Source organism: Drosophila yakuba, chromosome X (assembly GCF_016746365.2).
Source record: "Drosophila yakuba strain Tai18E2 chromosome X, Prin_Dyak_Tai18E2_2.1, whole genome shotgun sequence".
Lineage (NCBI taxonomy): Eukaryota > Metazoa > Arthropoda > Insecta > Diptera > Drosophilidae > Drosophila > Drosophila yakuba.
Window position 1 is genome coordinate 2,518,696 of NC_052526.2, and position 15,493 is coordinate 2,534,188.

At 48.0% G+C, this 15,493-nt stretch overlaps 1 protein-coding gene across 19 annotated transcripts in view; it reads left to right on the plus strand.

The window, feature by feature from the left end:
• Positions 1-15,493, plus strand: part of LOC6524042 (microtubule-associated protein futsch) — a 40,679-nt gene that overhangs the window by 13,094 nt on the left and 12,092 nt on the right. For 10 of the 19 annotated variants that reach the window (XM_039376223.2, XM_043206839.1, XM_043206840.1 and 7 more), the window contains 6 exons: positions 169-2,319; positions 2,476-2,820; positions 3,420-9,122; positions 9,196-9,729; positions 9,794-9,933; positions 15,261-15,431. In XM_039376223.2, coding sequence (XP_039232157.1) covers positions 169-2,319; positions 2,476-2,820; positions 3,420-9,122; positions 9,196-9,729; positions 9,794-9,933; positions 15,261-15,431 — 9,044 coding nt within the window. The remainder of the gene's footprint in view (positions 1-168; positions 2,320-2,475; positions 2,821-3,419; positions 9,123-9,195; positions 9,730-9,793; positions 9,934-15,260; positions 15,432-15,493) is intronic. The other 9 variants (XM_039376256.2, XM_039376261.2, XM_039376228.2 and 6 more) reach the window with 6 other exon arrangements.

Here is a 15,493-nt window from a genome sequence, read left to right on the forward strand (position 1 = left end):
AGTCAGCCAGCTGAGTTTGCAGTAAATGTCTAAGCAATCTAACCCCCTTGTCCCTTGTCGGTGAAGTTTTGTGTATAACCCAACTCTGTTTGTTCTGTATGTCCATGTCCACCACTCGACCTTCCACCCAACGAACCAACCTACGAACAAACCCCAACACAAACGCAGGCGTGGAGAAGCTCAATGGTGGTGGCCTGGCCGAGTTCAAAGGTCGCAACGAGCAGCGCTCAAGTGCCTCCCATCAGGGCGATGACAAGAACTTCGTGAAGCAGGCCTCCGATAGCTCGAAGACCCAGCTCCAAGAGACGGTGGTCTTTGGGGACGAGAACAGTGGTCGCACCGAGATGAAGATGAGCTCCACCTCCACCTCGTCCTCCTCCAAGGTGGTGTCCTCCTCGTCCACTGTGGAGTACGGTGATGAGCCGCGATATCTGCTGGATAACCAGGAGAAGCTACATCAGCCGCATCAGCCCCATCAGCGCGAGTGGGAGCAGGATCAGAGGCGTCAGGAGCAGCGTATGCAGGAGCAACTGCAGCGACAAGAGCAACAGATTCGCCAAGAGCAACTGCAGCGCCAGGAGGAATTCCAGCGGCAGGAGCAGATCCAGCGCCAGGAGCAAATCCAGAGGCAGCAGGAACGATTCACGGAGAGCCGCGAGCAAAGCAACAGCACCCGGAATGTCCAGACCCAACAGCATTACGAGGAGAACAAGCGCTATGTGGACATGGACAAGGCTTCGCCGGAGTATCAACGCCATGTCCAACATCTAATGGAGCAGCCCGGCGAGATAATCTCCAATACGGTGGAGTATCCCAAGCCGAATGTCAAGATGATTACTACGGTTAAGCGCCTGCCGGACGGAACCATTGTTAAAAACAAGCGCTATGAGACGGAGCAACTTACTCCCAGTCAGAGCCATACAACGCACAAGCAGACCAACAACCAGACACACAATCAAACCCGTAACCAAGTCCACAATCAGCGACGTGAACACGATGAGCAGGATAGCCAAACTCGTGATGTAGTGGACAATGTGGAGCAAAAGCATGTGACGGAGTCGCAGAGCTTCTCCTCGGTGAAGAAGTCCAGTCGCCGTTTCTCCACGGAAACCACCTCGGAAACCGTGGAGGAGTACGATGACCGTGGCCAGCCCTCAACTAGGGTGGTGCAGAAGGCACCCACACAATCATACGCCCCACCCTCCCATTCACCACGTCAGTCGCCGGCCAAGGACTTCAGCACCCATGGTTTCCCCTCGGTGCGTCCGAATAAGCCCACACAGGAGTATCCCTCTCAAAGACCAGGCATTGCTGGCGAGGAGGTGGTGGTGGTACGTTCAGAAAAGAGCCGCCAAGTGAAGCAGCAGACCAGCTCACAGCGCACCATCGAAACGGAGGTTGTGGGCGATGATTACCACGAGCCGCAGAGATCCCCACAGAAGTTGAGGGAGGCACCAACACCTAGCTGGGAGCAGCCCGCCACCAGACGTCAGCCGGTGGAGGAGGATTTTAGCACCCATGGTTTTCCCTCGGTGCGCACAAGCACCACAACCACCACAACCACTCGTCCCGATCAACCCGATGGTGAGGTGTTGCTCACGTCCAAGACGGTGAGTCGCAATCAGAGCGCCAATCGCAAGACGAACACGGAGCGGATCATTGAGACACAGGTTGAGCATCCCAATGCTCCCACACACTCCACTCCCCGATCCGGAAGTCCACGTCGATCTCAGCCACGCGACGATTACGCCAGTTCGCCACGCGGACCAGCCGGCAAACCGAGTCAATCGCGGCCCAGCACCACTGGTGGTAGCACCACCACCACCACCAAGACAACCACCACTTCGGAGCCGTTGACGCGGCGTCAGTTGCAAAAGGAGCGCGAGGTGGATGCCGCCCATCGGGCATTTGCCGCCTCGCTACGCAGCAGTTCGCCGGCGGACAGCACCACCTCGGTGGGTTCACACCACCACCACCAGTCGCCACGATCGAGCGTTTCCTCGAATCGCACGTTCCGTCGGGAAATGCGTGAGGGTTCTCATGACAGCCAGGCGCCATCGGAATCGAGCAGGATCAGCTCGACCACTGTGACCAGGCACACAGGTGGCAATGTCACCAGCAGCACCATCAAGACCAAGACCACCAAGCCGGTGAAAACTCCCAGCGAGCCCAGGTCGCCCACCCCAAAAGCAGGAGGAAGTGTGACCACCACCACGACCACCATTAGCAGTACCACCAAGTCCAGTCCCAGTCCAGCACCAGCCTCACCCACAACCGCTGCACCACCCACCTCAGCACCAGCCAGTTCCGCACCACCAGGTACGAATTAGAGAACAAACAACAAATTATAAAAAAAGAGGTTTGATGACTTCTTGGTCAACAAACAAAAAAATAATTGAAATAGAAACCACATGATTATATATGCTATATAAATATTGGAACTATGAACTATGTATATGAATGTATATCCTTCAGATAACAAGCTATCACAGTATACGTATACTACCACTAAGCCCGGCGATATATTCTCTCTGCCACCAACTACTCCTCCTACTATTAACAACGAACCAACACTAACCACCACCCGCAAAACAACAACCACCACCACCACCTCCGACAACCTCCAGAATCACCCGAAACAATCTGCAATCGAACCTGCTACCACCGATACCGATACCGATTCCCAGCCGATCCGCAAGGTGAAGCTGAGCGCAAATGAGGCAAAGGTGGTGGAAGAGGCGCCCTGTGTGCGGCGTCAATATTACCAGCTGGGAAATGAGGGGGAAAACCCCGAGACGCCCGAGAGCTCAGGGACCCCTGGTAAGGCTTGAATTCAACCACTACCCGAAAGTAGGCAAAAAAAAATAAAATTAAAAAATAAAACAAACAAAACAATAAAATCAAGAAACTCTGTACACCTAACTATGCTATCTTTACTTCTACATTTTTGGATTTTTTTGCAAATAAATATACTTGAAAACTGTTTACCAAAAACCGCAACTCTGAAATGTTCAATGTTCAATGTCTTGACCAAGCGCACACTAAAGCCGAATTTGCACTGAATCACAAACTGGGATGCCAATTCTGTGGGTGGCAGACTGAGAGAGATCTGCGCCCCTAACTCTACCACTACAAGTCTAACCTTTCTTTCACTCGAGCTTCCACTAATGGGTGTTTTTTTATATATTGTATTGGTTCAACATTGCCTGAGAACGTGCCTGTGCCTGCCTAACACCGTAGAATTTGCCTAACATCCGTAGCGGAAGCTGCCAGCGTAGATGTAACTAATCCTAACCAATTAACCAGGGATATGCCATAATAGACACAACATACGCTCACCTTACACACAGCGGTTGAAGAAGTAGACGAGTTCACATAGCGCCTTGCGTGCCCCAGTCTTATGTCCTGATCCGTTGCAGCCAACAAGAAGCCCCACCCAATGAGGAGGCCCCACGACGAACCCAAGACGGAGCCACAGCTGAGGCGTAGCTCCAAGTCGCCCAGTGTGGAGCCACGTCAGGTGCAGCGGGAAACTACTTTCGAAGGTCGTCGCGTCTCCCATCCGGAGGATCGTGAGCTCTTGATCGATGAGCTGATTCTTACCGAAGAGATGAGAGGAGCTCCTGGTTTGCCCACGGCTTCCACAAGTCCAGTCCCTAGGGCTCAAAGTCCTGGGAAACCAGTGACTAGGACCCAAAGTCCCGAGAAACAACAGCCTAGGGCAACTCCCAGACAAAGTCCTGAGAAGGAGCAGCCGGCCTTTAAGCAACCACATGAGGTTTACACGCCCAGCCAGACTGATAAGCAGTTTCACCGTGCTCAGAGTCCTGGGAAGACTCCTGGATGGACCCAGCCTCAAGTTTCACCTCGTCAAAGCCCCGAAAGGCCATTGCCCCGAGCCCAGAGTCCCGAAGAGGTTCCTGGTGTAAGGCAACCTAGTGCTTCTCCTCGTCAAAGTCCCGAGAAGCAAGTACCCGACTCCCAGACTCGCGATCAAGGTCCTGGTCTTCCCCGTATTTCACCTCGGCAAAGTCCTGAGAAGCAGTTACCCAAGGAAACACCCCCGAAGTCCCGCCAAAGCCCGGAGAAGGATCTAACCAGCCAGCAAAGACGGGAGGAGGAAATATTCCGCAGCACCATTACCACTACACAAAAACGAACCACCAACAATTTAAACGAAGAATTTATAACGAACGAACGGGGTAACCCGAATCAGCCCATTTCCGAAAAGACACCACGGACCACAGCTAATAATGAACCGAAAACCAAGCCGGCTGAGACCATTGAAAGTCCAGATGGTGGATTTCCTTCCAAGCCGCATGAAGTTGATGCTCAGCCCGAAGTAAAAGAGTCACCCACCTTCCGCAAGAAGGGCTTGACTCGTCGTGAGACCTTCGAGGATCGCTGTCGCCAGATTTTGGGCATGGAGGAAGACGGCGATACTCAGGGAACTTACACTGAGCGGCCAGATAACGAAGAGGAAGCTGAGAATGTTTCTCACACAACCATAGAAACAATTCAAGTGAAAATTGAGGATTGCCCCGATGATGATGAAGATGATAAGCCAAGTCGTGTTACTGAGACATATGTGGTACGCACACAACCTACGATTAAGGTGGAGGAGGAGCTCTTTGTAGATGTGACCGAAGCAGAGGAAGTGGAGATTCTGGTAAATCCATCGAAAAAGACACCCAAGGAAGAGGATACTCCTAAATACTCAAAGGGACAAGATACTCCCAAATCTCCCAAAAAGGATCAACCGATTCCCACTACTTTAAAGAAGGTACAGAGTCCTGTTTATTCCAAGGATGAAGAAACTCCAAGATATCCCCAGGAACCAGGCAGTCGTAGGTATCCAAAAGAGCCAGAACCTTCTGAATATCCCAAGGAGAGCCCTAGGAATCCTAAAGACGATGCCGAGACAATTAACATTAATGAAGAAACCACCATTGTCATTACCAAGCAGAGATCAAAGTCTCCTTCTCCTGAACGCAGAGTTCCGAAGATTCAACAGCATCCTTCTCCTACTGCATCGCCATCAGTATCTCCCGTCTCTGGAAAAAAGATTCCCAGCAAAGTGGAGTCAAACTTTGTGACCGAAAAGGTCATCGATTGCCGGGGAAAAACTGTTGTAGAGAAAATCAGCCAGAGACCGCGTACTCCAAGTCCAACTACTCCCAAAAAGAATACGAAGCCATCACAAAATATTCCAGAGAGGGTACCCGAAACTGAATCGGAACCCGAAAAGGATTCAGAACCGGAGACTAAGAAAAAGACCAGTGTCAGCGTCTCAAAACTTGAAACCGAACGTCGCAATTCACGCACCACTAAAACAAAGCAGCCACTGCAGCCCAAAGAACCTCAATCAAAGGTCCCAACTGCGAAGAGTCCTCGCAAGGATTCCCTGTCGGGTCGCAAGCGGGATAGCCTGGTGGAGGAGACACGTACCACTACAACGACCACAACAACTCGGCAGGGTCGGAAGCCCAGCGATACCAATGGTTCGCCTACGATTAAGGATCGCCTCCGTTCATCGCCGCGCAAGCAAAAAACTTCTCCCCAACAAACCCGAACGCCCACTCCGGCCCAGACACGTAACCCAGAAGATGACGTAGATGGGGACTCCTCTTCCCCAGATGCCAGTCCCACTAGGGTGGGTAACGAACGCCGGCGATCTAGCAATATTTCCGTGCACACGGAGATTATCATAGATCACATGGCCCCCAAATCACCGAAAACTGAGAGGCGACCTCAAAGTAGCACCGGAAACGTGCCCAGTCCGATTCGAAAGCTTCCGGTAACGGAGCGCAAGGAGTCAGCACCTGTGCCTCGAGTGACGCGTCGCGATAAAACCGAGAAGGTCACGCGCTCCACAAGCGAGAATATCATTAAGGTGAGCGGTAGTAAGCCTCATCCTGAGATGAGTAGCCTTAAGCCAGGTGGAGAAAGGAGCCGACCCAGCAAGTGCTGCACCACCAAGACAATCAACCTGAGCGAGCAGCGCATCAATACGGCCACTGACATAGAGGGTGTGATCATCGATATCCAGCAAGCAAAGAGCTCTAGGGAGCCATCACCGGATAGGATTGTGCCAACACCCGTGCCCGCTGAACTGGAAACGGGAAAGCCTCGCTATCCGGATGTGGTACAGGAGCCCGATGATGAGCCACGTCGCAAGCCACAGGTTACAAATATTCCGATTTTCGAGGAGGAATCTCAAACCTATGTTGGGTGTCAAATTTCCGAGTTGCTTAGCTCAAATGGCATAGAGGTTGATATTCTGGATAATCCCACTGTGGAGGCTCCCAAGAGCCTGGACTATCCCGTAAATACTCCCGATACGGACGAGAGTCTGTTGAGTGTGCACGAGAAGGTATCCCGATTCACTCACTCAGCTGAGAAGGTTAAGGAGCCAAAGGTTTCAGCACCATTTAGCAGAGAATTTGATGCAAACGCCAAGATCCCTGAAAATGACGATTGCCTGCTTAGCATCAATCAGAAAGTAGACAAGTTCATGCGCACTGCCGAGAATGTTATCAGGCCTTCGTCACTTTCTCCTCGACCTGAGATCGAGCGCCCTGCATTGGAGGAGATAGATGAGGAGCTGCTTCGCGACGATTGTACCCTGAGTGTCTCCCAGAAAGTTCACAAGTTCATAGACACAGCCGAGAAGTTAGCGCCCACTATGCCACAGAAGTCGCCACGTCTAGTAGCCAACATTGAGCGCCATATCTCCCGACAGAGCGAACCAGAGCGCGAGTTGGATGAGGAGTCAGAACCAGACCTAGATCGGGACACAGACGTGGAGGATGACGACCAAACTAGGCAACTCGAGACGGAGGAAGAGATCACCCAAACTGTGACTAAGAAGAAGACCCTAAATGAATTTAAGCAAGAAACTATGGAAACCAGAGAGACACGTAGGGATTCCAAAGCTGAACCGGAAAATGTACAGAAAAAATCACCTCAAACTAAGCTCAAGGAAGAACCTGCAAAGGTGCCTAAATATCAGGCAAAGGTTCCACAAAAAGTTTCACAATGGGAGCCTAAAAAGCAACCTCTACGGGAGCCAAAGGTGTCACAAAAAGAAACCCCATGGGAACCCAAGAAACAACCCCTTCCGAAGCCTAAAGATGAACCTGAAAAGGTAAACAAAAGGGAACCAAAGGTGCCCCAAAAGGATTCTCAAGCCAAGCTCAAAGAGGAACCAGAAAGGGTGACCAAAAGGGTACCCCAAAAAGAACCTCGCAGGGAACCACTGAGGCAATCCGAAGAAGAGCCGGAGTTGTCCCCTGAAGAAGAATTCGATGATGAACCTCTGCCAATGACCAAGGCACACACAACAGCTATTGAAATTAAGCGTCAAAAGGATATCCTTAACCGTCCCTCTGTGTTTGGCCAGCGCACGCCAGAACGAAAGTCCAGCACTACGCCATCGCCAAATAAATTAAATGGAACCCGTGGACGACCTAGTCCAAGCACCAGCTTGATTACCGAAGAGAAGAGATCGTACAGAAATCAGGTGACCAATGTGACCAAGCCGGGAACCAGAAAAACCACTCCATCGGCCTATTCCCCAGCCCAATCGCCACCATCCAAGACCAGCAGCATTTCCAAACGAATGGAGGAAATCAGTCAGCAGTCATGGGTAGTCCAAGATGTGGATGTGGACGTAGAGGTGGTGGGACCGGCGCCACCTTCACACATCAGCGAGAAGCCCCAGGGAAAGAGCCCATCCCCAACGTCATCGCGATCGCCATCGCGATCTCCTTCCCGATCGCCCAGTAGACGCACCTCCACCAATTTGAACACGATCTCCACAACCACCACCACCACCACCACCACTGAGCACCCGAGCACCACAAAGACAACTAAACCGACTCCAAAACCGACTCCAACTAACCCATCCAAAGACGAACCCGAAATCATACCCATTGAATCCCTTACAGAAAAGAGCATCACCACTACTTACACGACGAACACCACTGGACGAAATGTGGCTAGCCGCAGAAATGTGTTTGAACCAGTCCATGAAACACACGTGGATTCCGAGCCAACTGGTCGTCGTCCCTCGTACATGGATCACACAAAGAGTTCACTTGAGCACATTCGACGCGATTCTCTGGAGATCAATAAGAGTCACTATTCCAGAAAGTCATCCGTGGAGGATGAATCTCCTGTGGAGCCACGCAATCCCAACTCATCCGTGAAATTCGATGTGCCGAGAAAGACCCCGTCAAGAGGGGCAGATGAGCCAAGAAAGACTTCGCTGAAGGGTAAGGATGAGGACTCAGATTTGGAGCTAGAGATCGAGGAAATTTTCGATCTTCAGCGACTGGAGAAGCTTTTGGAAACAGTTGCCAGCTACGAACTGCGTCGCCGCATTCGTGCACAAATGCGTCTTATACGCAAGAATATGATCAATGCGGGTACAACTACCACCATCACCACCATAACCACAAGCACAACTCCGGGTAAGAGTTCACCACTTCCCAAGAGACGCGATCAGAGTCCAGCGGGCGCTGCTGAAGTAAAGACCAAGGAAGTTCGCACCACCACAACCCGCCGGCAGCAACAACAGCGAGTGGAACAGGTGGACAGCACAACCCCAACGACACCGGGAAAAACCTCGCCCCACGGTAAGCCGCCAATGAAGCCGAGGGAAAGAAGTGCCAGTCCCGCACAGAAGCGCCGAATTAGTTCGCCGGGAAAGCAATCGCCCGGAGATAGAAGCACCACCACAACCACTAAGGTCACCACCACAAGCACCACCCGTGGAGCTCCCAGCAAGCCAGCTCAAGGACCCATTTGGGCAGATCGCTCCAAGGTGCTGAAGGGTCATGCCCCCGTTCCCCAAACGAATGGAAGCACTCCCCGGAAAGGATCCACCTCTAGTACCACTTCGAGCAGTGGCAAGATCACTCGCACAACGACCAGTTCGAGCACCACGACTAGCTCCAGTAGCACCACCAACACACGCAACAAGCAGCGCGAGGAGGACTCGATCACCTCCAGTTATGGTGTGGGACCCACAGACGAGAATGGACTGCCGCTCTTCGGAATTCGGGCGCTCAAGAAGAAGGCGACGCCACCGGCAGAGGAACCCTGTGAGACCAAGAAAGGTGAGTGGATGATTGTTGGTTTTAACTAAACCACACGCAATGTTATTTAATATCCGTGATTCTTCCCATCCAGAAGTCAAAGGCTATGTGATCGAGGAGCAGTTCTACTCGGATAATAAGTCCCCGCCGCGTCACGAGCGCAAGGAACTCATCTATTCAAGCAATGCGGACGAACTGGCCGCCATAAAGCAGCAGCTTGAGGATGAGGATGATAGCTCACCTCCGCTGTTGGATGCCCGAGTGGTGCGGGAGTTCAAGAAGGTGGAGTCTCAGCAAGCGCTTCCCGAGGATGCCCGATATGTGCGTCGCGGATCGGTGAAGGAGCTTAGCGAGAAGTTCATACGCAAGGAATCCTCCTCATCCACCCATTCGACCCACTCCTCGATCGCCCAATCGCTGGTGAGGCATGAGGATGAGACCGAGGATGATAGCGAATCCAATGAGGTTTGCAGCGTGATCGAGGCACCACAGATGCGCCAGAATCAGAGTCACATCACTAGCACCACTCGATCCAGCAACACACGATCATTCCTCAACAGCAGTGCCGATCAGCGCCAGGTGACCAGTGTGGACGATGTCCTCGAGCGCATGCGTAATGCGGATAATGGTAAGAACTCAATGCACTTGCCTTTCTCTTTTTAAAACATTGATTGTGATATTTAATTTTCCAGTCGAGGAGCCCGGAGATTCTAGCGAGGATCGCGAGGCCCGTGCTCTGCTCAACAAATTCCTGGGAGCCAGTGTCATTATGCAGGGCGTGGAGAGCATGCTGCCACCCACCGCCACGGGTCAGCGCCTAAATAGTCAAGGCGTAAGTAAAAACTGTCTTTAAAAAATTAAAAGTCTCCCATATGCACAGTGGCGATATAAGCCTCATTTTACTAGAGTTTTCCCAGCACTTGTTGCACGTTTTTGCCGCTATTTGTTGTTGCAAGTGCCATGCAAGCATAACCTAACCTCAATGATGCGCGGAAGCACGTGCACGTGCTCGATTAACCGTTAACTGAGCGCGTGCTCCCGCTGTCCCCAACCGTCTCACTCTCTCTCGTCTTTGGTGAGATTTGGTGTGCAACAACCGTTGCTCATTCCCCACCTTTCACCCATCCCGCTCGCACTTGTGAGGCTGGGACACTTTGCGGCATGTGTGTGCCGTGTGCGTGATGCGATGTAGGAAGAGATGCGATAGATGCGCAATGCCTGGCTGGTCAGAAAGCCACAAGTACAGTAACGGCCCATTGAATAGCTATTCAATCCAAATGCTGTATTACCATTTAAATTCTGGGACACTAAGTTGATGGTTGATAGAAAAGATAAGGTTTCACATTGTGTTGTGAACTTTACATACGTAGTAAGAGCTTGTGTCTGTTAAAACGCTTAAACATACAAGACATTTATTATAATAAGCTGAGTGCTATTTGTGCGGCCTTTGCTGTACTAACGGGCATTAGCAGTGGCTGCGGCAGCGACGTCGACGTCTGCAGAGGCAGAAGCGCATCTCGGCATCGAGATCGAAATTGTCAGTAGAAACTCAGAGGCGGCATCGATCACTTGTGCGAAGAACCACGGGCAAAAAAGCTAAGCAGAAAACAGAATAAAAGAGTGCCAAGCGAACCACTTGTGTTAACAAAAAAAATACAACAAAATATAGAAGCGAAAAGAAAAGAGGAGTAATAATAAGCAATAGAAGCGCATAAGAAAAGACAAGTTTTGTAGTTTTTTTTACTGTGCAGTTCTGTTATTATACTATCGTTATATGGTGAACAAACGCGAGTGTCCATATTTGGTTTAACTCTGCAACATCCCGAGAATCTCGAGCAACATCAAAATAAAAGGGGCAACGCAAGAGCAGTCCACGGCGTAAGTTTCATGTCACTTTATGGGGCAAGATGATAATGATGATGGTGATGGTGATGGTGATGAAGATGATGATGGGGCAAAAGTGGGGAGTGGAGAGAGGGCAAATGCTTTTGTCAATTATTTTTAGTGCGCATAATTTGCTGGCAAAACGAAGCATTCCTGTCACGACACCTCAAAATGCACCTGAAAGGCGACGACACCGCCACCGATCTCTATACACACACATATATATATATTCGCATTCGTATAGATGTATAGATATATATTTTGAAAGATCTATATCCACCGATACATATAGCTATTTATACATACATGTATATATAAAAGTCTGCCGAGATACAGACACGCTCATCTTCCCAGCTATAGAGCAAATAAATAAATAAATACATTTAAAAACAGAGCGGAGAGCAGGAGGATGCATGAATGAGAGCGTCAAGCGTACGGAAAATTTCTACAAAAATAGCTCCAACGACGGGCACTATTTTTACGGACTCTACGGACTATTCGGGCTATGTTGGAGCATTTTTGGGCAACACAATATGGTAGGAGGAACCAGAAAGTGGAGGGGCAGCAGGCGTTGGGCATTGGGCATTGGGATGGTGCATGTGCAACGGACTCTGGCATCTGATGTTCCCGTTTCCTCCACTTGTGTGAACTAAATACCGATTCCCACTGATAAATTCCCCACCAGCCGATGCTGTAGGAATTCTCCTAGATATATCCGATATACACACAAGACAGATTCAAAGAAAAATGGCATTTATATCATCGCTCCTTGACCTGGGTATTCCTTTAAAACAAATCCCAACACAGTGGATAAGCTTTAGATGCAATTTCTTGGGATCAAAAAGCAGATTCTTCAGTTTTTAAGCAGCCTATGCGGCTGTCCTATTTGTGTGAAATTATATTTAACTTCAAAGAATCAATCGAATAGCAAATAGATAATGTTTGCCCACAATATTAAAACAGCTGGGTGTACAAACTTGTAGATCTCAAAGGAAGTTAATGCTGTGTACAATAAAGAGTTATGTATATTCCATAGTTTTCTCTTGAGGATATAAGCATATAGCTAAGTGTACTTTGTCGTGTATTTGCCACTTAATGTTATGTTCTTCGATAAAGTGGCGTTCACTCCAGAACGTCCACTCCATAAGGCAGACTCCATGGCAAGCTCCACGGATCCACGATTCCAGCCGATAGAACTGGAACGTAAAGAAATGCCGTTTCTGTTTTTGCCATTTTCAGGTGTGTGTAGCTGAGCGTAACATGCAGATCGGCAAATCCTCAAACGCCGCTTCAGCCTTCCGAGACCCCCAATTTCCCCCAACTGCCCGCATTCAGCTCACCAGCTCTGCGTTCGGTGATTAAGCATCGGCTGCTGCAAGTGCTTCGAGTTGGGAAGCCGGTTTCCATTATGCCCCTATCACACTGACTCAAGAAGTGAGGAATGAAAACTTGAACAAATTAGGGAAACGCATTTACGAGCGATGTAAAACATATATACATTAAGGCTATTGAATGGTTATATAAATGTTTTTGGAAATAATAAACATGACAAGCTGTTTATATAAGAGCACACAAGCCGCATATATCTTACTTTGGAAAACAAAAAAATAATGTTCTAAAATCTCTCGAGGTTTCGAGAACACAAGTGATAATAACTTAAGCCCCGTCAACGAGCAAACAGCTGAAACTAGTTGAAACTAAGCCCACTCAAAATTTTGAAAAAAAACACGATTCTGCCCCTATATGTACATATATGCTATTTGTAAAGTTCATTATGCATTTTGCGCTGCCGTTGAGGTGAGTGGTGTATATGCCGCACATCGCGCTTTGTCAAAGCGTCTTAGCTGCGACTCCCATCGTTCCAATCATTTTTTGTCGGCCGGCTGCTTCTTCCTGCTTTTTGCCGTTTCATAATCACTGTGTGTGCGTGTTGGCTGTTTCGCCTTTGTCTTTGCTTCGCATTTTGCATGTCAAATAATTTCTCATTTTGCCCGAGCTAAAAATACAAATAACAACACAACCAGCAACACAACACAACAAAACTAAATCCAAGAAAAGAAAAATCGAAAACGAAAGAAAGTCAATTTGGAAACGCAAAATGAAAATCATTATTCTTTTGCATGGAAAATGGGGTACACTTTTCTGCGTGTGTGATTGGCAAAGTCTTAAAAATTTTTTTTGGTAGGAGGTCAATATTGATCAGATTGTTGTTAGGCACGAAATTGCACTGAAAGAAACACGATTCACTTAACTCGTATTTGGGCAGTTCTTGGTTTGCATTTCAAGCAAGTTTTGCTAACTAACCAAATCCATCCTATTTAAATTGAAAATCGTAGGGGGTTGCTTTGCTGCACAAGAGCAGCCATCAGAAGTATGTTGAAAATTTATTTTTTTAAAAAGGTGATATTTCTATATTTAAGTGCTCCATTTTTCGGCAGTGTCTGGGTGCCGCTACAAATTGGTGGCCATCAATCAAATGCTCGTCCTTTCCATCATTTGAGGCAGTGTCAAAGCCGAAAAATCAATGGCAGAGAGAAAAACGACTGTTGACCAGCAGCAACAGTCAATGGCCAAGTGCAGTTGAAAAATCAGCTACCTGGCAATGATCGCTTTGGTCAGCTGCACTCCCCATTTCCCCCCCCATTCAATCTTTTTAATTGTTTTCTTTTTGCAATTTCCATTTTGATTTCCATGCTTGGTTTGCTACCCCTCTATTTGTTACGCTTTGGCGGAATTGCGCCAAATAGTTGGCAAGCCTTTGCAGTCCCCCAAAGCGAATAACAAAAAAAATATAAAATATAACAAAAAGAAAAATTATTATAAATAAGCCCAGAGTGAAAAGAATGAAATTCAAATTAAACCAAGTCAAATTAGATGAAACGCGTTGTAGTTTTGGCCCACATTTTGACAACAAAAACAATAGCAACAGCAAACGGGACGCGGGAATTGTAAAAATGTTTGGCAATTAATTCTTGGTTTGATTGTTGTTGTTATCGTACACTTTGTTTATAAAACAACACAAATATTATATAAAGTTTAACCCAAAAAACCAGGGAGCACGGAGCAGGAAGGCAGGGAACGAATATGGGAGAGGAAAATATGAGGAACTTTTCCTGAAATACTGGGCTCGCTTGAAATGTGTGTGTGCTTAAATAATTTATAATTATAAATAGCAACGCGTGTTGCAAGAGGAAGAGCGGGGGCGTTTTTCGAACATGTTGGAAGTCAGTTTTTGAATCGAAAATTTCCCATGCCGCTGACCAAATTTGGTCAAATTGATATAAACAACTACATTTTTCATTCTGCCAGAGAGTGAGAGAAACGGATAGAAAACAGTGAGAAATGTTTTATTATTTGGCTATTTGCGTTGTGCTTCATCATTAAAAATTGCAGGCCAACGCGGCGTATACTTAATTGCACTCAATATATCTATAAAGGCATTTACTCTATGTATGTGCATCAATATTTGCCATCAATTCAGGGGTCTATAAACGCTTTTAGCTGATTTATCTGATGTGCTGTCCGCCAGCACAAAGAGAAATTTTATTGCCAGATTTTCTTTTGGGCGCAATTAAAATGAATTTTCGCCATAAATTCGCTGATAACATTTTTATTTTGATGTCGTTCAATATCAATGTACTCTTGAGGGGAACGGCTTAATTGTGGCCTGTATTTAAAACGATTTTAAGACTGCAGAAGCCAAAAATTCCCATACATTTCATATTTGACCAAAAGAATAAAATGGAAAAGACAATGTCAACTGACTACTTTTTAAGCACAATGAGGCAAAGTATTCCCTTTGTTGTTGCTTTACCTTTCGTCAACGCGTCGTATGCGCACTTTGTATAGTGTATACTTGGGCATATTACGCATACGACAGGTATGCAATGACATTGATCAACTGCTGGCGGAAGCAGCAGGGGGTAATGTGGCAAGCAAATGCATTCGAAATCACGGCTAAGGACACATTGTACTGACAAATTGATCTTGTGGTTTCTGCCTTATCACGGCCATCGATCGACGGAGATGCCACCAACACCAAATTTTGTTGGCAACTCTTGGCAAGTGAATAATTGCGCTGGCTGGCGTGGATTCTGTGGCCGGCGAATGTGCTCATCGTGCTTTATTTAGCCAGGTCCAAACAGCTGGCGTTTGTTTCTCACCCACACACAAAAATCAAATGAAATTTTCCGGTTGATAAACAAAAAACAACAAGAAACGAAAATGAATTAAACGCTTTCTGATCTCCGTCAAATCTTCTGCTCTCGCTTTTAGGTGAAGACCACGCGGATAACCAACACCTACAGCAAGTCCGGCAATAGCAGCACCAGCACCACCAATAACACCAGCAACACCTCCAACAAGGTCAGCAGCTCCTCAGCACCAGTTACACGTACAACTTGTGACATTGAGGAGATTTGGGACGAGCAAGTCCTCAAGCAATTGGTGGGTATTAACACCCAAATATTTCCGGAAATCACTTTGCGAACAAACTCGATCGATTAACC